Raw genomic sequence first — 27,397 nt, 5'->3', positions numbered from 1 at the left:
ATCTTTCATGTGTAATCATTTCAAAAGCTGGAATTTGTTGTATATGAAAATGCCTGGCACGGTAAGCACTAAGGAAATGTTGGTTGAATCCAGCGTATCTGCCCTGTTTCTGTTGACCTTTGTAAAGCCTTTCAGACCTCAAGCCACTATCAGACCTTCTAGAGCCCATCACCATGGCACAATACCAGTGTTCTCTCTGACTTCTCTGTGCAGGCTTCTTTATCATTTGTATAGGAGATAGAAGAAATATTCAAGGCAAATTTTTTAATTAAAACTTTCAGATGGCAGGAGAAATTATTTAAACTGTTAGATGAAGATTGATTTTATTATATCATCATAACACCAGTGTTTTTATTTTGTTAATTAGCTACCTGCGAGATGTGTGGGATGGTTGGCGTCCGAGATGCTTTTTACTCTAAAACAAAGCGTTTCTGTAGTGTTTCATGTTCAAGAAGTTACTCGTCAAACTCCAAGAAGGCAAGCATTTTGGCCAGACTTCAGGTAACGGTACAGAAACTTTCTTACTTATTTCCATTATTTCTATGGCTTTTGCCATTTATCTGTCATTTGACTGTGATTCACTGCACTCCACCTCTGCCCACTCAGTTATCGTTTTATACCACATCTTGAGGAAACATGTGAGCCCCAAAGTTTGTTCAGCCTATAAAATTGAAAAACTGTTTTAAATGGATAAGGCATACTATCCAAATAAACTTATTTGCAGAAGTTAATTAAAATATCCTTTTTCCAATAAGTATAAACACTTTTGTGTATACAGAAATTAAAGACATTTTCCTGTTTCCCCTTGTTTCCTTTTGTGTTAACATCAAGGTAGAGACTTTCAACATTTGGGGGGAAATAATTTAATCTCTGGTTTATTTTCTCATCGTCCTCGCTTTGTACTTTTTAGTACAATCCATTTGATACCTTGACCAAATGTATTTGGTTAATCCAACTAACCTTTTTGACAACACTCATGGTATGGAAAGAAAATCGTCTTGCTTTAAATGTACATCAGTGCCTACAGAATGACTGGAGACTTGACCATTTGACTAAGTTCTTACTATTGTAATGTAAACAACTTTTTAAAGGCGTTAACTTAACTGATTTTTGCAGTATTTTTATTGGATGATCACAGTCTTCTTCTCATTTATTGTGATCATTACATAGCACTGAAAGGGTTATTTAAATCCTCCAAATTAAGGAAATACATCACTTAGATGTATTTCTATATTTCAGATAGACAGTACCTAAAGATCCTGAGCAGTGGTCTGTACCCAAATGGATGGCAGTTTGTCACACTGTGAATTTGGCCCATGATCATTTTGTCATTGATCTTTTGCGTTAGCACTAAAGGTATAAACCTCAGTCACTTGCTCTTTGAACGTTAAATTATCTTCTCTTACCATATAAATAGCAATGCTTGGCAACCTGCATGAGTAAATAACCACTGGTTCTATCTACTATAAGAAGGAATCAAGTATCCACCACAGCCTATATTTTAACATCTTGTGGGATATAATTTTTTATTAACATATTAATTTGCGTATTGCTGTTGTAGTCTATGCCAGCTCTGCTACCCATATTAGCTAACTACATTGTAGCAGAACTCCAGAAAAAAATTCTCATGTTACAATTCTTGTATGTTTCCTCTGCTTTAATAATTTTCTAAACCCTCAATGTTTACTTAAGCAGAATGTGTAGTATGCAGTCCAGTTAAATTGTGGTGGTGAGGGGATGAAAAAGAATCCTATTTACTTAACTTTTCTTGTTTTAGGGTAAGCCTCCAACAAAGAAAGCAAAAGTTCTTCAGAAACAACCTTTAGTTGCTAAGCTAGCCGCATATGCTCAATATCAAGCTACCTTGCAAAATCAAGCAAAGACAAAAGCAGGTAATATTGGTGAATCTGACAGAGATGAAATATTTGACATTGATTCATTTAGTTTTAATTAATGACATTGCAATTTTGAATTCTGTTTAACTAAGCTGTTTCTATGTCCTGTTAGCACATTACGGCTCTTAGCTTCCTAATAGTTATTTTGATTTCAATAAAGTACTCTAGAAGAGTATAGTTGCATACATAAGTTCAAGTGCTTTTGGCAATCTGCTTAATGTTTTTATTTGGTTTATTATTTACTTTTCATGTGCTGATTCTCTGAATTGTGAAGATATTAGGCAAAGAAATAGGACATTCAGCAGGCTTCAGAGGGATTGAGGGAAGAAGAGTATAAGAGGAGATGAAGGAAAGGACCATTTCCGGTAGATTTTTTTTTTTTTTTTTTTGGGAGACAGAGTCTTGCTCTGTCAGTCAGGCTAGAGTCCAGTGGCGTGATCTCAGCTCACTGTAACCTCTGCCTCCTGGGTTCAAACAATTCTCATGTCTCAGCCTCCCAAGTAGCTGAGACTACAGGCGCATGCCACCACACTCAGCTTATTTTGGTATTTTTAGTAGAGATGGGGTTTCACCATGTTGGCCAGGCTGGTCTAGAACTCCAGACCTCAAATGATCCACCCACCTCAGCCTCCCAAAGTGCTGGGAATACAGGTGTGAGCCACAGTGCCCGGCCAGAAGATTTTTAATAGAAGTAAATAGAAAGTGAAGCAATAAGTGAGTAAATAACAGAAGTAAACAGAAAGTGAGGTAATTAAAAGTGATATGGGGTAGGTATCTCACTGAGGTACATGGCAAGAACTGAAGGGAAATAAAAGCACAAAAGCAGCCACAACAGTGTTTGTCATTCTGTACACTTCTCTCAACTTCTCTTTGCTCCCTTTAACCGAAGAGCTTGTACCTCACTTCCTCAGGAGCATGTGTCATGTATAGAACAGTTAAACTCCTGGCCAGGTGTGGTGGCTGACACCTGTAATCCCAGGGCCAAGGCAGGTGGATCACCAGGTCAGGAGTTCAAGACCAGCCTGGCCAATATGGTGAAACCCCGTCTCTACTAAAAATACAAAAATTAGCTGGGTGTGGTGGCATGCACCTGTAGTCCCAGATGATCAGGAGTCTGAGGCAGGAGAATCACTTGAACCTGGGAAGCAGAAGTTCCAGTGAACCAAGATCGTGCCACTGCACTCCAGCCTGGGTGTCAGAGGGAGACTCAGGCTCAAAAAATAAAGAAACTCCTGTTTGTTTGCAAATACGATATAAGCCAAAGCTCATGCTATTTAGAGAAGTTATTTGATCTTTACATAAAGAAAACGTTCTTTAAATGGGATAAATTTATGTCCTTTCACACGTTTTAACAATGATAACCTTCTTATAAATAAAAGATTTGAGAATTGTAATATATCTAAATTTGTTTCATTTTAGCAGTCTCCATGGAAGGTTTCAGCTGGGGTAACTACATCAATAGCAATAGCTTTATAGCAGCTCCGGTTGCCTGTTTTAAACATGTAAGTACAGAATTTCTCACCTTAGTTTGAAGTACTTAGTCATCGTTTAAATCCGAAGGCACAGTAACACCTATAAGCATCTTGTCCCCAGAAGGTGTTTGTTTTTATGTCTTGTAATTGAAATGCTTCTTTTATTATTATACTTACTAATAGTTAACAAGAACTTCTGTAAGTTTTGTAAGTACAAGTTTCCTATAAAGAAGTTGCAGTTTGAAGTTATTTTCAACAGGGAGAAACACTAGTCTTCTCTTATAAATACTAGTTTTTTTTAATATTGATTTATTTTTTAAATTTTTTTGTAGAGATATGCTCTCACTATGTTTCCCAGGCTGGTGTCAAACTTCTGGCATCAAGCCGTCCTCCCACCTTTGCCTCCCAAAATGCTGGGATTACAGGTATGAGCCACCACACCCCGCCTCAGCAGATGTTCATATTAGGTTGAACTGCCAGCTTTGTCCGGGCACAGTGGCTCAACTGTATTCCTAGCAACTTGGGAGAATGAGGCAGGAGGATCACTTGAGGTCAGGAGTTCGAGACCATCCTGGGCTACATAGTGAGACTTCTTTTCTACAGAAAATGAAAGTAAATGAAATTGCTAGTATCGTGTATCAAAAATATATGCATATTGACAATGTCATACGATTTGACCTAGCAGAAACCATTCATTATATATGTTACTTAAATCTGCAGTTTGACCTGATAATTCAGAAGAGGAAGGATCTTTTTTCTAATTTTTTTTGTCTCCAAATGTTAAGTCACAAAAACAAGGAACTGTTAGTAACATAGTATTGTGAGCTGAAATATGTGCTATATAAAAAGGTTTTCTTTTCAGCAAGTGGATTGTTACAGAGCATTTAAAATAATTTAGAATTATGTTTAAAATTTATCTGATGACAAGTTCTTTCCTTTTGATTATTCCTTTAGATTTAATTAATTCTGTCCAATACTTGTTTAACCTAACTACAACTTTAATTAATACTTAAAGGTCCTTTCTGCTGCTATACATGTTTAAGAAGAAAAGAGAATTTAGAAAACACATGAACTTTTGTTTGCACTTAACACTTTGTTAACTTAGGGCTCTAGGCCGGGCACGGTGGCTCACGCCTATAATCCCAGCACTTTGGGAGGCCGAAGCAGGCGGATCACCTGAGGTCGGGAGTTCAAGACCAGCCTGGCCAACATGGTGAAACCCCGTTTCTACTAAAAATACAAAAATTAGCCAGGGGTGATGGTGGGCACCTGTAATCCCAGCTACTTGAGAGGCTGAGGCATGAGAATCACTTGAACCCAGGAGGCAGAGGTTGCAGTGAGCTGAGATTACGCCACTGCACTCCAGCCTGGGCAATAGAGCAACACTTAGTCTCAAAAAAAAAAAAAATTAGGGCTTTATTTTTAGATAACAGCATGTGAACAAAGCTGAGCTTAGGTTCCTGTTGTAGAAATCTAAGTGAATTTTCACTGATTCATGGCCGGTAAAGGAGTTTGATCAAAGTCAAGCATGTTAATTTGCTAATTTTCATTCTTGAAAATACAATATGAAGCCCTTAATCAGTGACGTCTTGCCTTAAATGGAATCTTATTTCTGTGTAAAGTAAGTGATTTATTTTGCTGTAATGTTGATAATAGTGTCACATTTGTGAGAAATACTCCATACACAGCAATAGCAGCTTTAAAGAGAGATCTTTAAAAAAAAAATCTTTAACTCTCTTCTCTTGGGATATTGCTTTCCTGAAGCTCAGAATTAGATTAAGTTCTCAGTTACAGTAACTCTTTCATCTCAGATTCCTGGAACATTTGTCTTTTGTCTCCTTCTGAATGGCCTTTCTCTCTTTTTGTATCTGTTTTTATATTATAAACCATATCAAACTGTTTTCTGTAAGTAGTCAGCGTATTAAAAAGAATGGCATTTCAACCCCAGAAGCATAATATTTTATTTTCTGTCCAAATCTTTGAATTGTTATACTATATTAAAGTTATTTATGAGAATATCTCTATGGTAATAATGAAGTTGATTGACTTTGTTCAATTCTGCCTTTTTTGAGATTGAAATGTTCTATCAGGGAATCAAGCAGCTAACCTTATCACATGATTAATGATAAGAATGTGGAGCCTCTGCTTTCTCACTCAGAAGTGAGGCATCTGTTTCTCAATTATGTGGACCCAGTGCCTTCCTGTTCCATTTACCTCTCTTTACTGCCTTCTCCTTATCAAACAGGAAAAATCTGTCTTAGTAATTCCTTGGTATGTTTTTGTACAAAGAGCTTGCTCTCTTACCTTAACTGGCATATTCATTTGAAGCCATTTTGTTAAGGGGGCCACACTTGATTTTGTACTTTAGAGTTGACTCTTCCTGGTTGTCCCCTCCAAAACAGTTTTCTGGGTCTCTAAGGAGAGTTACTAGATTTGTCTTTAGAAAACCTATAGTCAGGAACTACTAGGAGTACAAGATCCTGCCTTGTATCATCAAAGTCTTCTAAGACTTGACACTTGCTCTGAAACCAGTTCATTAGTCAGGAAGGCCTCTTTGTTCCAGACTCTACACCTGCCTTCTCTTCTACTTGAGTACAAGTCAGGAGCCTTTCCTGCTCGTAGGGGATTCTTTTTCAAACATAATTTATGAGAGAACACCCAGCGTGTACCATGTAACACGGAAGCAGAGCTGTTGTGATTGAATCAGGAATTGGGATGGGGACGCTGTGAGAGCCCTGGCTTCTTTAACTTAACCCAACCTCTTCTTCTAGAATAAGGGTCCCAGATAAATACTTCCTGTTTTCCAGCACATAGATATTATTGTGATTAGTTCTAAAATCATAGAATTTCAAGAATGTAATTCTTCTTTCCATGGTCTGTCTGTAAGCTTCTGAGAATGAACTTTCTACAGAGTAGATCATAGGACTATATCCTTTTTGATAATTCCTGTAACTATTCATAGTGGCTTATCCCTAGTCAGTCAATTACAACAGTATTGGACAATTTTTTTTTATAATCAGCAATGGAAATCAAGCCCCAGTTGACATTTAATGTATCTACTTAGGCTGGGCACAGTGGCTTACACCTGTAATCCCAACACTTTGGGAGGCCACGGTAGTAAGATGGCTTGGGGCCAGCCTGGTCAACATAGCAAGACCCTGTCTCTACAAAAGTGTGTGTGTATGTGTGTGTGTGTGTATATATATATGATGTGCATATATACATATGTGTGTGTGTATATATATATGTGTTTATACACATATATACATACACACACACGTATACTACTTAAAAATCTGTATATTATGATTGGCTGATATGTCTTTTATTATATCTAGGGGTTAGTTTTTCAGACCTTTTATTTAAGCATCATAATTGCCCTTTTTTTTTTTCTTTTCTTGCCATACGTTGGCAAGAATTCCCCTTTTCTCTAACAAAAATCTTAGACCTCAGAACACAGGATAAGAGGAAACTGCATTGATTATTCTGGCAGAGATGGGGTGTTGCTGCCAGAGCCTTGGCTCCTGACATTTGAACACCCCATCATTGGCAGTTCCTAAGGCTGGAAACCACTAAAATTAGGTAATATCACTTTTAATTAATCCTAAATCATATGGTCACAAAGCTAGAAGGCATCTTTAAAATCATCTGGTTCAGCTAGTCTATCTCTTATAAATGAAGAATACTTGCTACTTTGTTGAGTAGCTGGACTATAATTTTCAGCTTTGGACTTTAACCCATTTTTCATAATGCAAGTCTTTTTTTTTTTTTTATGTGCTTTTTAATTAAGCCCCTAAGAGCAGTATCCATATCTATCCTAATGGTGGAAAAATCTCCAAAATAGTAATACGGTATTATATGCCAGTTAGGTGCAATGTATAGATCAAAGAAATTCACAGATTATTTTCTGTTAGTAATTTAACTTTAACCCAGCAGAGCCTTCAGTTGATGTCTGTGTATTCAGAACATTCGGCTTTAAAGCACTCTAGCCAAGAGCAGTGGTTCACACCTGTAATCCCAGCATTTTGGGAGGCCAAGGCAGGAGGATCAGTTGAGTCCAGGAGTTTGAGACCAGCATGGGCAACATAGTGAGACCTCGTTTCTACAAAAAAATTAGCTGGGCATGGTGGCACATGCCTGTAGTCCCAGCTACTCAGGAGGCTAAAGGGGAAGGATTGCTTGAGCCCAGGAGGTCAGGGCTGCAGTTAGCCCTGATCGTACCACTGCACTCCAGCCTAGGTGACAGAATGAGACACTGTCTCAAAAAATAAATAAAAATAAACGCTCTTCAGGCCAGGCACGGTGGCTCACGCCTGTAATCCCAGCACTTTGGGAGGCCGAGGCAGGCAGATCACGAGGTCAGCAGTTCAAGACCAGCCGGACCAACATGGTGAAACCCCATCTCTACTAAAAATAGAAAAAAAATTAGCTAGACTTGGGAGGCTGAGGCAGGAGAATTGCTTAAAACCGGAAGGTGGAGGTTGCAGTGAGCCGAGATTGCGCCACTGCACTCGAGCCTGGGCAATAAGAGCAAAATTCCGTCTCAAAAATAAATAAATTAAGCGCTCTTCATTATTTTTTAATTACTTAAAGACTTTAAATTGAAGCACTTCTATTTCCCATTATTTGCCATGTGAAATCAAGTAAAACTTTTTTTTCCTAGGTATTGTAGCACGGGCTAAAATGTATAAATGTACATAAAGTCGTCTTCTTTCAGTTACATATTTACAGACTTCAGATTTCTTCTGTTTGGTACCTAAACTAATAATCTCATATCTTATCGATGCTGTCTTTACTAAGATCAGAAATGTTGAAATCATCCCATTTTCTCCCTCAAATACAGTTGTAGTTTGTACCAAAAAAAAAAAAGTCTTTTGTACACATATATGCAGAAACTTTTCAGCCGAGTTTATCATACTTTTTCTTTTCTTTTCTTTTCTTTTTTTTTTTTTTTTTTTGAGACAGAGTCTCACTCTTTCAGTCAGGCTGGAGTGCAGTGGTGTGATCTCGACTCACTGCAACCTGTTTCCCAGGTTCAGTCGATTCTCCTGCCTCAGCCTCCTGAGTAGCTGGGATTACAGGCCTACGCAACCACACTCGGCTAATTTTTGTATTTTTAGTAGAGACAAGGTTTCACCATGTTGGTCAGGCTGGTCTTGAACTCCTGACCTCGTGATCTGTCCACCTTGGCCTCCGAAAGTGCTGGATTACAGGTGTGAGCCACAGCGCCCGGCGACATACTTTTTCATTCTGCCTCCACAGATACCCTCTTGTTACTTACATGACATACTCTAATCCTCTTTCTTTTGCCTGACCTATATGTATGTCAGCTTTTTTGAAGGGATAAAGTTACCGTGTTTTTTTGCAGTGCGTATCACATATCCTTTTAGGTTTTAAGGAAAGAAAAATAAAAGCCCTTTTGTGTATGTACAGTAGCAATAGTTTATAGTAAAACTCATTATCTGTTTCTCAGTTATGTGCTTATTAGTAAAATATTTTTCAAGTAGGGTCATTTTTTTTTTCCCTAGTCGTGACCCCACACACAGGACTCTATTAAAGGTTAGAAATAAATCATATTACTTCATCTCCATTTTAACTAAAGTTAAAATCTTCAATGTAGCATTCTAGATTGCAGGATTTTCCTTCCAATGGAAATAAAACTTAAATTAGTTTATGTCACTTGTTAGTGCTCCATCTCAGTTAGCTAGTCTTGAGTGTTTTCATGAAATAAATTCTCTGCAGGAAAGCAGTGGACTCTAACATAATAAACATCACCTGTCTTGTCTTTTGTTTTTTGTTTTTTTTTTTAAAAAAAACAGTCTCACTCCTGTCGCCCAGGCTAGAGTCCAGTAGCACGATTACAGCCCACTGCAGCCTTGACTTCTTGGGCTCAGGTGACTCTCCCACCTCAGCCTCACAAGTAGGTGGGACTACAGGCACCATACCACCATGCCCAGATAATTTTTTGTATTAATTTTTTTCTATTTTTAGTAAAGACGGGGTTTCACCATGTTGCCCAGGCTGTTGCAAACTGCTGGGTACAAGCAATCCTCCCACCTTGGCCTCCCAGAGTACTGGGATTACAGGCATGAGCCATCATGCCTGGCCCTGTCTTTCCGTTGTTTTAAAGAAAGCCTAACTTAAAATTTTTTTTCTTTTTTTTTTTTTTCTGAGATGTAATCTTGCTCTGTCACCCAGGCTGGAGTGTAATGGCGCCATCTTGGCTCACTGCAAACTCCACCTCCTGGGTTCAAGCAATTCTCGTGCCTCAGCCTCCTGACTAGCTGGGACTACAGGTGCGTGCCACCACACCCGGCTAATTTTTGTATTTTGGCTAGAGACAGGGTTTCGCCTTGTTGGTCAGGCTGGTCTTGAACTCCTGGCATCAAGTGATCTGCCCACCTTGGCCTCCCAAAGTGCTTGGCATGAACCACCACACCATGACAATTCTTTTTTTTTTTTGAGACGGAGTCTTGCTGTGTCACCCAGCCGGACTGCAGTGGCACGATCTTGGCTCACTGCAAGCTCCGCCTCCCGGGTTCACGCCATTCTCCTGCCTCAGCCTCCCAAGTAGCTGGGACTACAGGTGCCCGCCACCACGCCCGGCTAATTTTTTTGTATTTTTAGTAGAGACAGGGTTTCACCGTGTTAGCCAGGATGGTCTCGATCTCCTGACCTTGTGATCTGCCCGCCTCGGCCTCCCAAAGTGCTGGGATTACAGGCGTGAGCCACTGCGCCCGGCCCACCATGCCAATTCTTTAGTGATATTGGTTTAATATGTTTTTTTTTTTTTAAAATTATGGACCGTTTTATGCATTTTGTTGTTGTTGTTGTTGTTGTTGTTTTGAGACAGAGTCTTGCTCTGTGGCCCAGGCTGGGGTGCAGTAGCACAGTCTTGGCTCACTGCAGCCTCTGCCTCCTGGGTTCAAGTGATTCTCCTGCCTCAGCCTCCCAAGTAGCTAGAACTACAGGCATGTGCCCCCACACCCAGCTAATTTTTGTATTTTTAATAGAGACAGGGTTTCTCCATGTTGGCCAGGCTGCTCTTGAACTCCTGACCTCAGGTGATCCACCTGCCTCGGCCTCCCAAAGTGCTGGCATTGCAGGCATGAGCCACCACACCCGGCCGCCTTTCAAATTAGTAACCAGTGCTTCCTATCTTTTTACATACGCATAGCATTATCTCAGCCTTAATCTTACTTCCACCCTAGGCATCCCATTTTCCTTTTTGTCCTCTCCTTGAACTCCCCATCTGCCTGCTACCACCATCCCAAAAGATAGATTCTGGTATCAAATCAAAAGGTGAGTGGAGGACAGGCACAGTGGCTCATGCCTGTAATCCCAGCACTTTGGGAGGCTGAGGCGGGCAGATCATCTGAGGTCACAAGTTAAAGAACAGCCTGGCCAACATGGCAAAACTAAAAATACAAAAATTAGCCAGGCTTGGTGGCACGCGCCTGTAATCCCAGCTACTCAGGAGGCTGAGGCAAGAGAATGGCTTGAACCCAGGAGGCAGAGGTTGCAGTGAGCTGAGATCACGCCACTTCACACCAGCCTGGGCGACAGAGTGAGACTCTGTCTCAAAAAAAAAAAAAAAGGTGAGTGGACTTTATGGAGAAGGCAGGAACAGTTTTTTTTTTCTTTTTCTACTTTCTACCAGAAAATTCTGTAAGTAGTTAGGAACTCTCGTTTCTTTCTACTTAATTTTCTGTAATGTTTTCTCCCCTTCCAAATAATATCTCATCATCCTCTGCTAGATGTACTTTGCCTGTTAGTCTGAAGACATTTTGATTGATGATGGCTTTTTGTACATTTGCCATCTCATTGGGATAAATTATTCCTTCTTGGTTACCTATATGCAACCTCAGGTCTTGTCTCTGCCCACTTATAGATTAATATTAAAGATTGTATGGTTATCCTTGGTTGGCAGCTCTGCAGAGGGAAATCTCTATCTCTGCCATAAAGTATCGTGTGTGCAGTGCATCAACCCCCTGAGAGTCTGAACACTAGCCAGCTGAGCTGTTGGACCATCTGGGAATGATCTTGAAGTATAGCAAATAAGACTTCCCACCCAGTTGTTTTCTTACAGTCATGTGGAGGTTGTCATACATTTGTGTTGGGGACCCCTCAGCATTTGGATTTGGCCATGTCCTGCAGGACCTGATGACAGCTTACCTTGCAGGGAAGGAGAGTCGCTCCCAGATAGCCCTCACGAGTGGCCCTGGAGCAGGAAGTGGTGGAGCAGATCTTCCTTGTTTGGGAGGAGCCTGAGGTGGACCTCGCGTCCTGAGTCTGGAAGGTAAATTTGTTGTTACCTGTAAGTTATGGTTCTGCTAGTTCATGCTATGCCAATCCAGACTTTCAGAGGTATCCCTCCTGCCAGCAAGAGAAGACAGATGACTTGGACGAAGATGGCTGTCAAGCCCTGGGTCATTTAGTCTTCCACACTTAAGAATATTCATTTTAAACAAAAGGGCAGACATATCTATGAAATTACCATATTATTTCAACACATTGAGCACATACTATGCTATGACCGTGGTGCTCTTTCTTGTTGATGTTTTTGTTTCTTCATTTTTTTTCTTAGAATGAACCATATGGATTGGTTTAAGAGGGCCTAGCAGAACCACAACCTTACAGGCAAGAACAAATGTCACTTTCTGCTACTTTCTCCTATACCAATCCAGACTGTAGGGACCAAAACACAGTATCCTCCACCAAAGTGAACATTATTTTTTAAGCAAGCATATTGACATTTTGTTTTCTTTAATAAAGTAGTATTAAAAGTTTTCTTCCAACAAATGTTAAGGCTTTAAAAAAATAAAAGTCTGTGACACATTTAGCTCAGAAGGGAGTACTGTATGCCAAACTTACTTACCAGTGTGCCAACCTGACCCCCAGCTCATTAGCATAAGCATGCCTCTTTCTTCTCAGTGAAAAATAAACCCAATTCACAGATTTGTTAACCAGACAAAGAGGGATGGATGCTGCACTGCATTCAGTTAACTGCATCTATCTGCTCGAATTGGTACATCCTCACAGAAATGAATACATGATCTTTGTGTTAATACATGTTAACTTATTCTATGTTACCTGTCTTCCTTCTAGTTTCTCCTTTTTTGATCATATCTGCTGGCAATAGGGATGGCCCTACAGTCTAGAATGATATAGGGGAAAGATAGCAGAACCTGAAGAGTCCAGTCTTTCAGTTTAAAGAAGAGGTAGTCACAATGAATATATTATTTTTTGCACAAGTCGGGGAGATAGTTGTATGTACCCTTCCAGAACCGCGAATAGTTGAGCTAGTCCATTTCTCCAAGTTACTGAGGTAAACTCATTGCTTACTACTTAAACCAGTAGCCATTAATTGATTCTGTCTTTGGTTTCTAGACTTATCCAACTTCGGTATTTGACATTCTCTTCCTCTCCTTCAGAAATTCCAGAAACTCCTGAGAGGGTAGGGGTTGAATGTTGTTTTAGGCTAACCCTCCTGTTGGGTGAGCATCCACCAACGTAGGAGGGGCCTTGCATGAGGACATTTGCCTAATGTTCAAATTGGCTAGTTTATGTAACTCCTAGATATCTTTGCTCATCTTTGAGTTTTGAGGCTATTTTGGTTTTTCCTGATTTGTTCATACTATCAAGTCTTTTATAACCTCACATAATCCTTTTCTTTATGATCAAGGTTCTAAATTGAATGAGGAACAGATTGTCCAGAGCAACACAAACTGTTCAGTATTATCAGCATTTATATTCTTAAGTTTGCTTATTTGATTTAATTTACCATTGCATAAGTTCCAAGTAATTGTGAATTGCCTTGAGTTTTAAAGATTAAAATATAATGGAAACAGTACTTTGGGAACATCTGTTAGATTTCGGAAAATCCCTTCATGATGCTCATTTAATTGATTTTCCGAGTCCCCATCTTAACCATTTGCTGTGGGAGGCTAGTGATTACCAGTTCTAACATTGGAAGTTTTCTCTTCATAGTAATTTCTACGTGAGAAATTTTGAAATAATAATTTAAATAGTTTACCATGGTACTCATCTCCAAAACTCTTCAACTCCACCTTCTTAATAACTTTATCGAGTGCTTTCCCCTCATGTCCATCTTTGTGGACTAGATTTATATTCTATGAATTTAATTTAAATTGAAAATTTTCATTTCTCTTATTCATGTTGTTGGAAACCACATTGCTGATTGGAATTGTTTTTCTTTCTGCTCTTTGGCCAGATCTTTTAAAATTAGAAATTAGGGTAAAGTGTATTCATTCAGTACATGTTAAAAATAATAAATTTCTTAAATCAGTTTAATCATATTAAATCTGCTATTGAGTTTGTAATTCCACTCATAGAAAAATCACTGCTTAAATCTTATATTAGGACAGTATCAAATTTTGAAGTCAACATGAATCTAGTCTAATATATGTGAATTCTCTCTTTATCTTGTTTGTCCCTGAAACTGGCTTTTTCCATATAGAATTCTATGAAGCAAATGGAATTAAAATGACATTTTTAGTTTAATATTCCTATTATTGATGGTAATGCTTAATTTTCATTGATATGTTTTAGGCTTTATGTTAATAAGACAATAATTTAATGATTTTTATATGACAGGCACCTATGGGGACCTGCTGGGGTGATATCTCAGAAAATGTGAGAGTAGAAGTTCCCAATACAGACTGCAGCCTACCTACCAAAGTCTTCTGGATTGCTGGAATAGTAAAATTAGCAGGTGAAAAGCATGAATAACAATTTAGTAGAAAATGCAGAGATCCTTGTAACCTTTCGTAAAAGAGCATGTTTATAAATTTTGCAAGTATTGCCAAATAAAAAATATGTTATGATATGGGGCAGGGGTTGGCAAATTGTTTTCTGTGGAAAGCCAAGCAAATATTTTCAACTTTGCAGTTCATATGATCTCTGTCACAGCTATCCGTCTCTATCATTATAGCATGAAAGCACCCTTAGCAATACATAAACAAATGGACATGATTGTGTTCCAGTAGACCTTTATTTACAGGAAATTTGAATTTCATGTAATTGTTATGTATCATGAAATACCCTTTTTTTTCTTTTCAACCATTAAAAATGTAAAAGTAATTCTTAGATCACAGCCATAAAAATAATCCAGCAATAGACCAGATATATAGGCCATAATGTATATGTTACTTTGAAAAGTAACAAAAGTTGAAGTACTAAAAAAAGTGGTAAGAGCTGGCCACAGTGACTCATGCCTGTAATCCCAGCTTTTAGGGAGGGAGGCAGAGGCGGGAGGATAGCTTGAGCCTAGGAGTTCAAGACCCACCTGGGCAAAATAGCGAGCCCCATTCTCCATTTAAAAAAAATAAAAATAAAGTGGTAAGAACCTTAATATGAAATTTATGCAAGTGTTGATCATTTTATATCTCTTGGATTCTTCCTTTCTCTTTATTCCCACTGCCTCCATCATACCAAGCCCTTTACTGCTAATGAAATAAACATGTTAGGAATCTACTATGGTAGACAATGTGGACAAAGGATGATGTCCAGAAGTATAAGACTTGTATTTTTTTCCAGCATGTTCACATCAGCCAAATGTTGACTACTACCAGGCATTAATATGACAAGGTGCTCAGTGAGTAGTGCAGTAGGGCAGTGTGGAGGAGAGGCAGGCAGCCACTCATAAGAAAAGTTATCTTCGATTACTACTGTGACAGATTTTTAACTCCTCCCACTCTCTCTAGTTTAATTTCCAGCATTCTCCTCAAAACACACTGTAGACTGCTCTGTTGTGTGCTGCTAATTGTCTTAATTTACCTAAAAATTATTTTAATTTTATTTTTCTGTTCGAGCATCTTTTATGGCCTCTTTGTACTTAAAGGATCAAGATGGCCAGCATTTATGGCTATTGATGAGTTGCACCATATACCACATGCCAGATGTATTGTAGTTCTCCAGCATAAATGATCTGTTGTGATGAGGCCAGTCTCCCTCTCCCCTCCATACAGCATGTTTTTGTCACCTCTGTGCCTTGGGTTACTCTTGCAAGAGTGTCCCATCTCTGTACTGAGCTGTACTACTACCCAGGTCAATTCCCCATCTTTTTCTTGAAACATTTTCCCAGCTGTATAAGCATTCACTAAATGCTTGTATTATTCTGTACACTGTAATTTAAAACAACAGCATATTATTTTTGCCCTGAGTGTTTAAGTTAGTTACATTTAAATAGCTCTTAAGATCAGTGCATTTACTATCCAAAAATTACTTCTGCCTTCTATCTCCGATTTTACATTTCTCTTTTATCTAACTGCATCATGTATCTCCTTTTAAGCCACTTTAATGCCATTGTAGAAGTGAGCCTAATGTTAACCAGAAGCTAGAGTTCAGCGGTAATTAGCAAACTCATAAATTGTTCTGAGATATTACTGAATTTTAAAACTGAACATTTAAGGCTATAAATTTTCACAGACATGAAAATGCTGACTGAACTTGTCTCCTAACCTGAAATACACATATATTGGCCTTTTTCTGTTTCATTAAAGGCCTTAGATTAAATCGTAATCTTTTATCAACATAAAGCTTATAAAATTATAAATAGGATATTTTACCTATTTTTTGTACTTTCCAAGAATAAGCCTTCCTATTTGCCTAGGACATACAATTTGTAACTCATTTTACATAATTTTCTTTGTGTTTATTAAACTTTTTGCCTGGCATATTCAAATCTTATTTCTAAATACATACGACAGAAAAATTTAGATTCTTAAAGTAGCCACATTCAAATTACCCAGGAGTAATTGGCCACCTAAGCAGCTGGATAAAGCAGTTTCTTTGAAATATATTTCAAGGCCAGGCGCAGTGGCTCATGCCTGTAATCCCAGCACTTTGGGAGGCCAAGGCAGGCAGATCACCTGGGGTTGAGAGTTCGAGACTAGCCTGGCCAACATGGTGAAACCCCATCTCTACAAAATACAAAAATTAGCTGGGCATGGTGGCACACGCCTGTAATCCCAGCTACTCAGGAGGCTGAGGCAGGTGAATCACTTGAACCCAGGAGGCAAAGGTTGCAGTGAGCCAAGATCACACCACTACACTCCAGCCTGGGCGATAGAGCAAGACCCTGTCTTCATAAAATATATATATATAATTATATATCATATAAATAAATATATAATATATATTGTTATATGTTTATATGCTTATACATAAATATATATGTTATATGTAAAATTACATATATCTGCCTGTAATCCTAGCTACTTAGGAGGCTGAGGTAGGAGAATCGCTTGAACCCAGGAGGCCAAGGTTGTAGTAAGGCAAGATAGCGCCACTGCACTCCAGCCTGGGCAACAGAGCAAGACTCCATCTCAAAAAAGAAAAGAAAAAGAAATTATGGGTACAATTGAAATACATGTAAGGATGCCATGCTCTGAAAACAGTTGAACTGTTTGCACTGAACAAATGGTTCTCAAAGTTTGGTCCATAGACCAGCAGCAGTGGCATCACCTGAGGACTGTTAAAAAGGCATGGTCTCAGTTCCACCCAAGATCTATGAAATCAGAATCTCTGGAGTGGGACCCAGCCATCTGTCTGTCAGCAGCAGTGGCATCACCTGAGGACTTGTTAAAAAGGCATATTCTCAGTTCCACCCAAGATCTATAAACTCAGAATCTCTGGAGTGGGACCCAGCCATCTGTCTGTTAACAAACCTTGCAGGTGATTGTATTGCAGACAGACACTAGTTTGCCAACTGCTATCAGATGCTGTATTGTTTTATTTAATTTTATTTTCTTACTATGTAGTGATTTATTTCTGGGTTTCAGGTTACAATGCCCTTTTAAGATACGAAGGATTTGAAAATGACTCTGGTCTGGACTTCTGGTGCAATATATGTGGTTCTGATATCCATCCAGTTGGTTGGTGTGCAGCCAGCGGAAAACCTCTTGTTCCTCCTAGAAGTAAGTAGTTTATTTACCCTTACCGTAATTTTTTATATGTGTACTTTAATGCTATTTTACACATAGTAATGTTAGAGTAATATGGAAATTAAAGGCCGGGCACGGTCGCTCACACCTGTAATCCCAGCACTTTGGGAGGCCAAGGCAGTTGGATCACTTGAGGTCAGGAGTTTGAGACCAGCCTGACCAACATGGCGAAACCCCATCTCGACTTCCTAGCTGGGCATGGTGGTGTGCGCCTGTACTCAGGAGGCTGAGGCAGAAGAATCGCTTGAACCGGGGAGATGGAGGTTGCAGTGAGCCAAGATCACGCCACTGCACTCCAGCCTGGGCGACAGAGCGAGACTCCATCTCAAAAAAAAAAGAAAATAGTTTTTTTGGTGTCAAGCAGCTTTTTGCTGGCAAGGCGTATACTCGCTTTCTCTATATTTGTTAGTTTTCAGAATGTTAATAGCCTGACTTTGCAAGGAAATTTGTTACTTTTTCAACAAATAATTTATGAAGCAGTTCTTTTTTGCCAAAGTGTAACTGGTTATTTCTTCTATTTTAGCTATTCAGCATAAATATACAAACTGGAAAGCTTTTCTAGTGAAACGACTTACTGGTGCGAAAACACTGCCTCCTGATTTCTCACAAAAGGTAAAAACAGGATCTTATAAAGACTGAAGAGCTCTAGAAAACAAGGGTAACAGAGAACATTTTTAAGGAATTGGTTTAATTTTGTGAACCAGATGATCTGTGTTACATTTCAAGTGCATTCAGTATTTTTTACAGTATAATATGAAAATTTCTTGTAGACCTTTGTCATGAATTTCGAGCAGTTTTTTTTTTGTATGCTTTTAAGGTTTCAGAGAGTATGCAGTATCCTTTCAAACCTTGCATGAGAGTAGAAGTGGTTGACAAGAGGCATTTGTGTCGAACACGAGTAGCAGTGGTGGAAAGTGTAATTGGAGGAAGATTAAGACTAGTGTATGAAGAAAGCGAAGATAGAACAGATGACTTCTGGTGCCATATGCACAGCCCATTAATACATCATATTGGTTGGTCTCGAAGCATAGGTCATCGATTCAAAAGATCTGGTAAGCACCTATCACAAGAACTCCTGTCAAAAGCATCATTGAGGCTGATTATACTAGTTGGTTATTTTTCTCTGCAGAATTGCATAGATGAAAAATAGCATTCTAGTTGTTTGGGCTGCTGCTTCTACCTTAATTAGTGAAGGTTCATACCATATTAGTGTCCTAATAAATTTTTTTATATTCCTTCCACTTGTTCTCCAAAAGAAGGAACTTTTGGTCACAACTACAATTGTTTCTTTCTTTTATTATTCAGCCCATTTGAAAGATCTAAAGATACCTTTCCCTTTCCATTCAATTTTAATCAAAATAGCAAGATTAAATGTGGTTAGACTTAATACTAAGCACATGAAAACATGCTTCTAAAGTTGTAATTTTCTAACTAGGGAATTACATTAAAATTATGAGCATTAAAATTGGCTGAATATATTTAAAAGCATATATGCACATGTACCCTGAAGAGAGAAAAGACTATTAAGGAATATTCACCCCAAATGTAGAAGGCATGTCTTTTTGCCGTGTTTTATAGTATGACATACTTTGTGAGTTTGAAGCCTTCAAAGAACGTGGTTTTTGGTCTTCTCACAAATGCTGACAGATTAGTGTGTAACTTTTCCTTGTAGATATTACAAAGAAACAGGATGGACATTTTGATACACCACCACATTTATTTGCTAAGGTAAGAAGTTTTTATAAGAACCCTCATTTGTAAATTAGGTTTGAAAGAGGGTTGTGGGTTTTTTCCTAAAATTACGGAAATCACAATTACATATGTTCACTTAAAAGAATTAAGACCTTGTAAATTCATAGGTGTCACAACTCTTTATTATAATTATTCTTAAATTCTATTTGTCTGAATTCTCTCTAAACCTTAATGGAAGTTTGAGTTATAATATTAGGTAGGTAGGAGAAGGCACCTGGTAAATCTTTTCACATTGGTAATATTTTAATTATTAAAATAACAACATTTGTAACAGTAGATGTGCTTTCATATAATTCTTTAGGTAAAAGAAGTAGACCAGAGTGGGGAATGGTTCAAGGAAGGAATGAAATTGGAAGCTATAGACCCATTAAATCTTTCTACAATATGTGTCGCAACCATTAGAAAGGTAAGATAATAGGTTTTAAAATATAGAAACGCAATTATAGGATTTGGGTGTAAGCTAATAGAAGGAGTCCCCAAGCATATTCGTTTTGACATAAAATGTGTATGTGTGTGTATCTTCACTGGGGAGAAGGTTGCTAGGAATTTCAAAATAAATTTGAATTCTCTGATCTTTCTTACATAGTTTATTGTCAAGATTGTCATTTTGAGTCTGCTACATTTATTTATGGAAGTATATCCTAATTTAGAGGAAAAATATTTATTTAAGTTACTTCTAGTCAAGGCTAGTCCAATTCAGAATTGTAGCAAGGCCAAGTTTATCTTCAATTTCCTGTGTTTCCTTTTTAGGCCTTTTTCTTCCTTTTGGTAGTAGTTTTGGCTGCTTTTCTCTTTTCCCCCTCATCTGAAACTGCTCTTACAAAAAGACCTAGAAGAGAAATTCTTGGGGTTTTTTTTTGTTTGTTCATTTTTTTTGAGACACAGCCTCTCTCTGTCGCCTAGGCTGGAGTGCAGTAGTGTGATCACAGGCTCAAGTGACCCTCCCACTTCAGCCTTCAGAGTGGCTGGGATCACAGGTGTGTGCTATCATGCCTGGCTAATTTTCTTATTTTTATTTTTGTAGGTACAGGGTCTCCCTAGGTTGCCCAGGCTGATCTCAGATTCCTGGGCTCAGGCAATCCTCCTAAAGTGCTAGGATTATAGGCGTGAGCCACGGCACCCAGCATTTTTTTTTTTTTTTTAAAGACATGGTCTCACTCTGTCACCCAGGCTGGAGTGCAGTGGCATGAGCTCAGCTCACTGCAACCTCTGCCTCCCGGGCTCAAGTGATCCTCCTGCCTCGGCCCCCCGAGTAGCTGGGATTACAGGTGCATGCCACCACGCCTGGCTAATTTTTGTATATTTTGTAGAGATGGGATTTCACCATGTTGCCTGGGCTGGTCTCGAATTCCTGGACTCAAGTAACCCACCTGCCTCGGCCTCCCACAGTGCTGGGATTACAGGCATGAGCCACCATGCCTGGCTTCTTTTTTTTTTTTTTTGAGATGGTATCTCGCCCTGTCACCCAGGCTGTAGTGCAGTGGCGTGATCATAGCTCACCACAGCCGTGAGCTCAAGCAGTTCTCCCACTTCAGCTTCCTGAGCAGCTGGTACTACAGGCACAAGCCACCACACCCAGCCAGTTTTTTTGTTGTTGTTTTCTTAGCAATGAGGTCTCACTGTATTGCCTAGGATAGTCCCGAACTCCTGAGCTCAAGCAATTCTCCTGCCTCAGCCTCCTGAGTAGCTGGGATTACAGGCAGGAGCCACCTGCCTGGCTAACATGGGCATTTTTTTAAGGTCCCAGGTAAATATCATGTATAGCCATGGTCAAGAACCACCTAAGGAAAGTCTACTTACATAAAGGTGTAACTTAAATCGTGATTAGCATTTCAACAGTTTGAAACCTTCAGCTAAAAGAAACACAATTATGATGGCCCGGGCATGGTAGCTCACGCGTATAATCCCAGCACTTTGGGGGGCCAAGGCAAGCGGATCACGAGGTCAGGATATCAAGACCATCCTGGCTAACACGGTGAAACCCCGTCTCTACTAAAAATCCAAAAAATTAGCCGGGCGTGGTGGCACGCGCCTGTAGTCCCAGCTACTCAGGAGACTGAGGCAGGAGAATCACTTGAACCCGGGAGGTGGAGGTTGCAGTGAGCCAAGATGGCACCACTGCACTCCAGCCTGGGCAACAGAGTGATACTCTGTCTCAAAAAAAAAAAAAAACAAAAACAGAAAAAAAGAAAAAGAAAAACAATTATGATGGCTGCCATGTCACATGGTCAAACAGCTGGACAAGACTGGCTCCAAACCCTGTTCTTCCTCTTTTCCTGACTAGTAATCAGAATGACCCAATAAGATTTAAAACAGGCCGAGGCCAGCGAATCACAAGGTCAGGAGTTCGAGACCAGCCTGGTCAATATGGTGAGACCCCATCTCTACTAAAAATACAAAAATTAGCCGCGCGTGGTGGCGGGCGCCTGTAGTCCCAGCTACTCGGGAGGCTGAGGCAGAAGAATCGCTTGAACCCGGGAAGGGGAGGTTACAGTGAGCTGAGATCGCACCACTGCACTCCATCCTGGGCGACAAAGCAAGACTTTGTCTCAAAAAAAAAAAAAAAACACTGATTCCTGAAACACCTTAATCACGTTAAAAAGAAAAGAAAAGGCCGGGCCCAGTGGCTAACACCTGTAATTCCAGCACTTTAGAAGGGCGGATCATGAGGTCAGGAGTTCAAGACCAGCCTGGCCAACATGATGAAACTAAAAATACAAAAAAATTAGCCGGGCCTGGGGCTGAGCACCTGTAATCCCAGTTCTTGGGAGGCTGAGGCAGGAGAATGCTTGAACCCGGGACATGGAGGTTGCAGTGAGCTGAGATTGTGCTATTGCACTCTAGCCTGGGCAACAAGAGCAAAACTCTGTCTCAAGAAACAGAAAAAAATAAAGACTGGGTGCAATGCCTCATGCCTGTAATCCCAGCACTTTGGGAGTCCAAGGCGGGTGGATCACTTGAGGTCAGGAGTTCAAGACCAGCCCGGCCAACATGGTGAAACCCCATCTCCATACAAAAATTAGCCAGGTGTGGTGGTGTGTGCCTATAATCCCAGCTACTCGAAAGGCTGAGGCAAGAGAATCACTTGAACCCGGGAGGTGGAGGTTGCAGTGAGCTTAGATCGAGCCACTGCACTTCGGCCTAGGCATACAGCGAGACTCCATCTCAAACAACAACAACAAAAATCACATGGATTCCCATGATCGACTGCATGTCTACATGACCAGAATCACAGTCAAGGCCAGGCTTGGTGGCTCATGCCTGCAATTCCAGCACTTTGGGAGGCTGAGCTGGGAGGATCCTTTCAGTTCCAGCTCCCACCCGTGTGACAACAGTCTCTGTGTCTGTTAATTCTGATTACTGAGAAAGAGTCTGAATAGCTGAGCTAAGCCTTTGGTTTGGTTCCATACGTGATACATACAAGTCCCTAGTCCAGTCACCTGTATTTAGAAGAATGAAGAAAGGAATCCTATGTAAGTGTGGTAGTTCTGTCCAGAGGTCTTAGGCAAAGCTGTCAAGCTTGAGAGTAGTAAATTTAGTGTAGATGTTTACCATATAGAAATAACCAGAGAAAGGAACTTGGGGGAAGAGACCAAAAGATAATGTGGAACCATTATTACAGGCTTTAAACACTTGGTCAAGTCATCCGAGAGTTCCTTAGTAGAGAGGATAACTTGGTACAGGTACTGGCCTGAACAGAGGTTGGACTGAAGGAAAGTTTTACTGTCTAAGAGGGGCAGCACCCATAGAGGATGGCTGAAAGCAATTATATCAAACAAGATAGCAAAGTCAAGACAGAGATTAATGGCAAGTTGAGGTGGAGTTGTGGAATATGGTGATTGATTACCTCTAAAGGAGTAAGAGGAGTTGTTGGTTTGACACCCTGTATTAACTCAGCGAATATGTTCAGCATGAAGGTAAAATGCTGGACCAAGACACTGGAAGAGAGGCAAACTCATGATAAAACTTTAGGAATCACTGGTGTAGAAGATTATCATTGTAGCACTGGGGTGGATGAGGTCATCAAAACAAAAAGAAAAGAGCTAAAATCAGAAACTTGAAGGTTGGCGGTGAAAGAGCAAGTACCAAAAGGAATGCAGAAAGAATGATCAGAGAGATGAGAAGATTGATTGATAGACCAGAATATGATAAGAGACTAGGAGAAAATGTTTCAGAAAATTAAGAGTAGGCCGGGTGTGGTAGCTCACGCCAGTAATCCTAGCACTTTGGGAGGCCGAGGCGGGCAGATCGTTTGAGCCCACCTTGGCCCCCAGGAGTTCGAAACCAGCCTGAGCAACAGGGCAAAACCCTGTCTCTACAAAAATTAGCTGGGTGTGGTGGCACACCTATAGACCCAGCTACCCAGGAGGCTAAGGTGGGAGCATCACCTGAGCTCAGGGAAGTTGGCTGCAGTGAGCCATGATTATACCACTGCACCCCAGCCTGGGTGACCTTGTCTCAAAAAAAAAGAGTGGTGAGCAAGTAGCAGAGACTCAGTAAGGTTGGGCAAATTAGGAGTTTATTCATGAATTTAGCAGTTTAGATAAAGGCAACATACTGTAGGAAAAAGATAGCCAAAAACAAAAATTCAACAAATAAAAAATATGAAGGAATATTTGGGAGGCAGAGACAGGAGAATCACTTGAGGCCAGGAATTTAAGACCAGCCCAACCAACATGGCGAAACCCCATCTCTACTAAAAATACAAAAATAAGTCAGGTGTGGTGGTGAGCACCTGTAATCCCAGCTACTTGGGAGACTGAGGCAGGAGAATTACTTGAACCCAGGAGGAGGAGGTTGCAATGAGCTGAGATTGCACTACTGCACTCCAGCCTTGGCAACAAAGCAAGACTGCATCTCTCTCTCTCTCTCTCTCTCTCTCTCTCTCTATATATATATATATATATGTATGTATGTATGTATATATAATAAAAAAAATAGATAAAGACAAAAATCAACTGCAAGGAGTTGCATGGTATGTAACTTGAATTGAGCGTCTGGGTGAATAGAGTTTATTCTACTATTCTATAACCTTGACCCTATTTCAAAGTAAAAAAAAAAAATTTTTTTCCCCTTTGAAACAGTCTTGCTCTGTCGCCGAGGCTGGAGTGCAATGGCATGATCTCAGCTCACTGCAGCCTGTGCCTCCCGGGTTCAAGCAATTCTCCCTGCCTCAGCCTCCCAAGTAGCTGGGATTACAGGCCCCCACCACCATGCCTAGCTAATTTTTGTATTTTTAGTAGAGACTGGGTTTCGCCATGTTGGCCAGTCTGTTCTCAAACTCCTGACCTCAGGTGTCTGCCCGCCTCGGCCTCCCAAAGTGCTGGGATTACAGGCATGAGCTACCGTGCCCAGCCAAAATATTTTTAATATAATGGAACTTGGGAAACATTAGAGTATAAGAGATGGTCTTTTGAAAGCAAAATTCCAGTGGTAATAGGGCAAGATGGGGAATTTTGTCTTAGTTTTAAAAAGGGGGGGCAGCCTGGCCAAGGTGGGTGGATCACCTGAGGTCAGGAGTTCGAGACCAGCCTGGCCAACATGATGAAATCCCATCTCTACTAAAAATACAAAAATTTGCTGGGCATGGTGGCGCATGCCTGTAATCCCAGCTACTTGGGAAGCTGAGGCAGAAGAATCACTTGAACTCAGGAGGCAGAGGTTGCAGTGAGCCGAGATTGACCCATTGCACTCCAGCCTAGGTGGCGAGGGAAACCCCGTCTCAAAAAAAAAAAAAGGCAGGGTGGGGACAGCCAAGCGTGGTGGCTCGTGCCTGTAATCCCAACACTTTGGGAGGCCACGGCAGAAGGATCACTTGAGCCCAGGAGTTTGAGACCAGCCTGAGCAACATGGTGAGACCCCATCTCTACAAAATAAAAATTAAACAATTAGCCGAGTGTGATGGCATGCACTTGTAGTCCTAGCTACTCAGGAGGCAGAGACAGAAGGATTGCTTGAGCTGGGGAGGTCAAGGCTGCAGTGGGCCATGTTCGCACCATTGCACTCCAGCCTGAGTGACAGAGCGAGACCTTGTCTCTAAAAGGGGGAGTTGGGTACTTGTTAAAACAGTCTCTGAGGCGCGAAGAAACGAACAAGAGGACCCTTAATGTGGACCGGCCTTAGCACCTGCCGTAGAGGAGTATGGTTATCTGTAGCATAAAAGAGATCAAGTTGGAGCTTGAAGAAGGTGGAGACCGTTTGTAAAAACTCTGTATGTGATAAATCAGAAAGAAGAAGTAAAAGTGTTACCAAGTAGGATTTGGAGCCTAGCTGAAACTAGATAGGTACATTGTAAGCACTCAGCCCAGTTTCATGATGCCGCGACAGCAGGCAGCTATAGCCATGGTCAAAGGCACTGCTTTTCCCAGACGCCTGAGGTCAGTTATAGGTAATCCTGCTTTTGTTTCTGGAACACACTAGAATTTACATAGATTTTTTTTCATTAGAACTTCTGTTATTTAACATAACTCAATAGAGAAGCATGTTTCACTTTGAAGAGACCTTTATATGATAGATTTTCCTTTCTTTTAGAATGTCAAAGTATTATTTTTATAATAGTGGTATCTAATTTCAAGTACTTAGAATTCTCTTCGTTAAAAAGGTGCTAGCTGACGGATTCCTGATGATTGGGATCGATGGCTCAGAAGCAGCAGACGGATCTGACTGGTTCTGTTACCATGCAACCTCTCCTTCTATTTTCCCTGTCGGTTTCTGTGAAATTAACATGATTGAACTTACTCCACCCAGAGGTACTTCATCCTAATGTAAACACTGGGTTTTAATCGTTGCTTTCTCCTTACATGGTTTTTGTTTACAACATTTAACACAGCCCTACATTTCCTGAGTACGTATATAATGTGTGTGGATAAACATATACATACAGGAGCTGTAGGTTGCTCTAAAAATATAAAGTACTATATTCTAGCTTACTTTAATAAATTACAGTAGTATAGAATTTTTCCTGAGCATCTGTGTATTTTATAATATGAATTGGTATTCTCAAACTCTGTTGAGTCAGTAATGTAGGCTCAACAGGCTATGGCATACATGATTTTTTTTTTTTCCCAGTAAAGACAGGGTCTTGCTCTGTTGCCCAGGCTGGAGTGCAGTGGTACAATCATAGCTCACGGTAACTTCCAACTCCTGGGCCCAAGCAATCCTCCCACCTCAGCCTCCCTAGTAGCTGAAACTACAGCTGAAAGGCACAACCATGTCTGACTTTTTTTTTTTCTTTCTTTTTTCTTTGTATGTACAGACAGGAATCTCACTATATTACCCAGGCTGGTTTTGAAGTCCTGGCCTCAAGTGATCCTCCCACCTCAGCCTCCCCACAGTGCTGGGATTACGAGTGAACCACGACACTTAGCTGTGTGGATTTTTTTTTTTTTTTTTTTTTTTTTTTTTTTTTTTTTTTTTGAGAAATCTCGCTCTGTCACCCAGGCTGGAATGCAGGGGTGCTATCTCATCTCTTTACAGCCTCCGCCTCCCAGGTTCAAGTGATTCTTGTGCCTCCTCTCCCAAGTAGCTGGAATTACAGGTGTGCACCACCACGCCCAGCTGATTTTTCTGTTTTTAGTAGAGACACGGTTTCGCCATATAGGCCAGGCTCATCACGAACTCCTGGCCTCAAGTGATCCGCCCACCTTGGCCCCCCAACATGCTGGGATTATAGGTGTGAGCCACTGCACCCAGCCCTGTGTGGACTTCTAAAAGGATAGCTGTTTTACTCATGGTTTAACCAGTGATTTTCCTAATTTTAATACTTGAGCATTAAGTTGTTCCTTTAAGAAAGGAGGAAAGCTATAACAGAGGTCTATAAAAATAGTATTTGCTCAGCCAGTTTTCTTTCTTGCAAGGAAAGAAAAATATCACTCCATAGTATTAGGTGCCAGACTCTTCTAAAGCCTAGGATTGAAAGAGCAAAAATGTACCGTTGTCGTAAACAGAAAAAGAGAGCCACTTTTGCGTTAGACTAAGTAGGCACACCAGTGTTTCTAGAAAAGGGAAGGAAATCTGTGTAACATGGAGGAATTATTGCACTCAGCAGTATAAATCATATAGGCCAGGTGCAGTGGCTCATGCCAGTAATCCCAGCACTTTGGGAGACTGAGGTAGGAGGATTGCTTGAGACCAGGAGTTTGAGAACAACCCGGGCAACATAGGGAGACCCTGTCTCTACTAAAAACAACAAAAAATTAGCCTGTCACAGTGGCATGTGCCTGTAGTCCCAGCTACTAGAGAGGCTGAGGCAGGAGGATCACTTGAGCCCTGGAGGTTGAGGCTGCAGTAAGCCATTGAGGGCACTACTGCA

At 40.4% G+C, this 27,397-nt stretch overlaps 1 protein-coding gene across 1 annotated transcript in view; it reads left to right on the top strand.

The window, feature by feature from the left end:
* Positions 1-27,397, top strand: part of LOC100591792 (MBT domain-containing protein 1) — a 68,157-nt gene that overhangs the window by 40,142 nt on the left and 618 nt on the right. The window contains exons 4-12 of the mRNA XM_030827439.1: positions 368-501; positions 1,778-1,892; positions 3,315-3,397; positions 13,985-14,102; positions 17,173-17,307; positions 17,858-17,946; positions 18,152-18,386; positions 19,007-19,062; positions 19,388-19,492. Coding sequence (XP_030683299.1) covers positions 368-501; positions 1,778-1,892; positions 3,315-3,397; positions 13,985-14,102; positions 17,173-17,307; positions 17,858-17,946; positions 18,152-18,386; positions 19,007-19,062; positions 19,388-19,492 — 1,070 coding nt within the window. The remainder of the gene's footprint in view (positions 1-367; positions 502-1,777; positions 1,893-3,314; positions 3,398-13,984; positions 14,103-17,172; positions 17,308-17,857; positions 17,947-18,151; positions 18,387-19,006; positions 19,063-19,387; positions 19,493-27,397) is intronic.

The sequence above is a fragment of the Nomascus leucogenys genome, chromosome 14, assembly GCF_006542625.1.
Source record: "Nomascus leucogenys isolate Asia chromosome 14, Asia_NLE_v1, whole genome shotgun sequence".
Classification (NCBI taxonomy): Eukaryota; Metazoa; Chordata; class Mammalia; order Primates; family Hylobatidae; genus Nomascus; species Nomascus leucogenys.
This window is presented reverse-complemented; position numbering and strand designations above follow the sequence as displayed.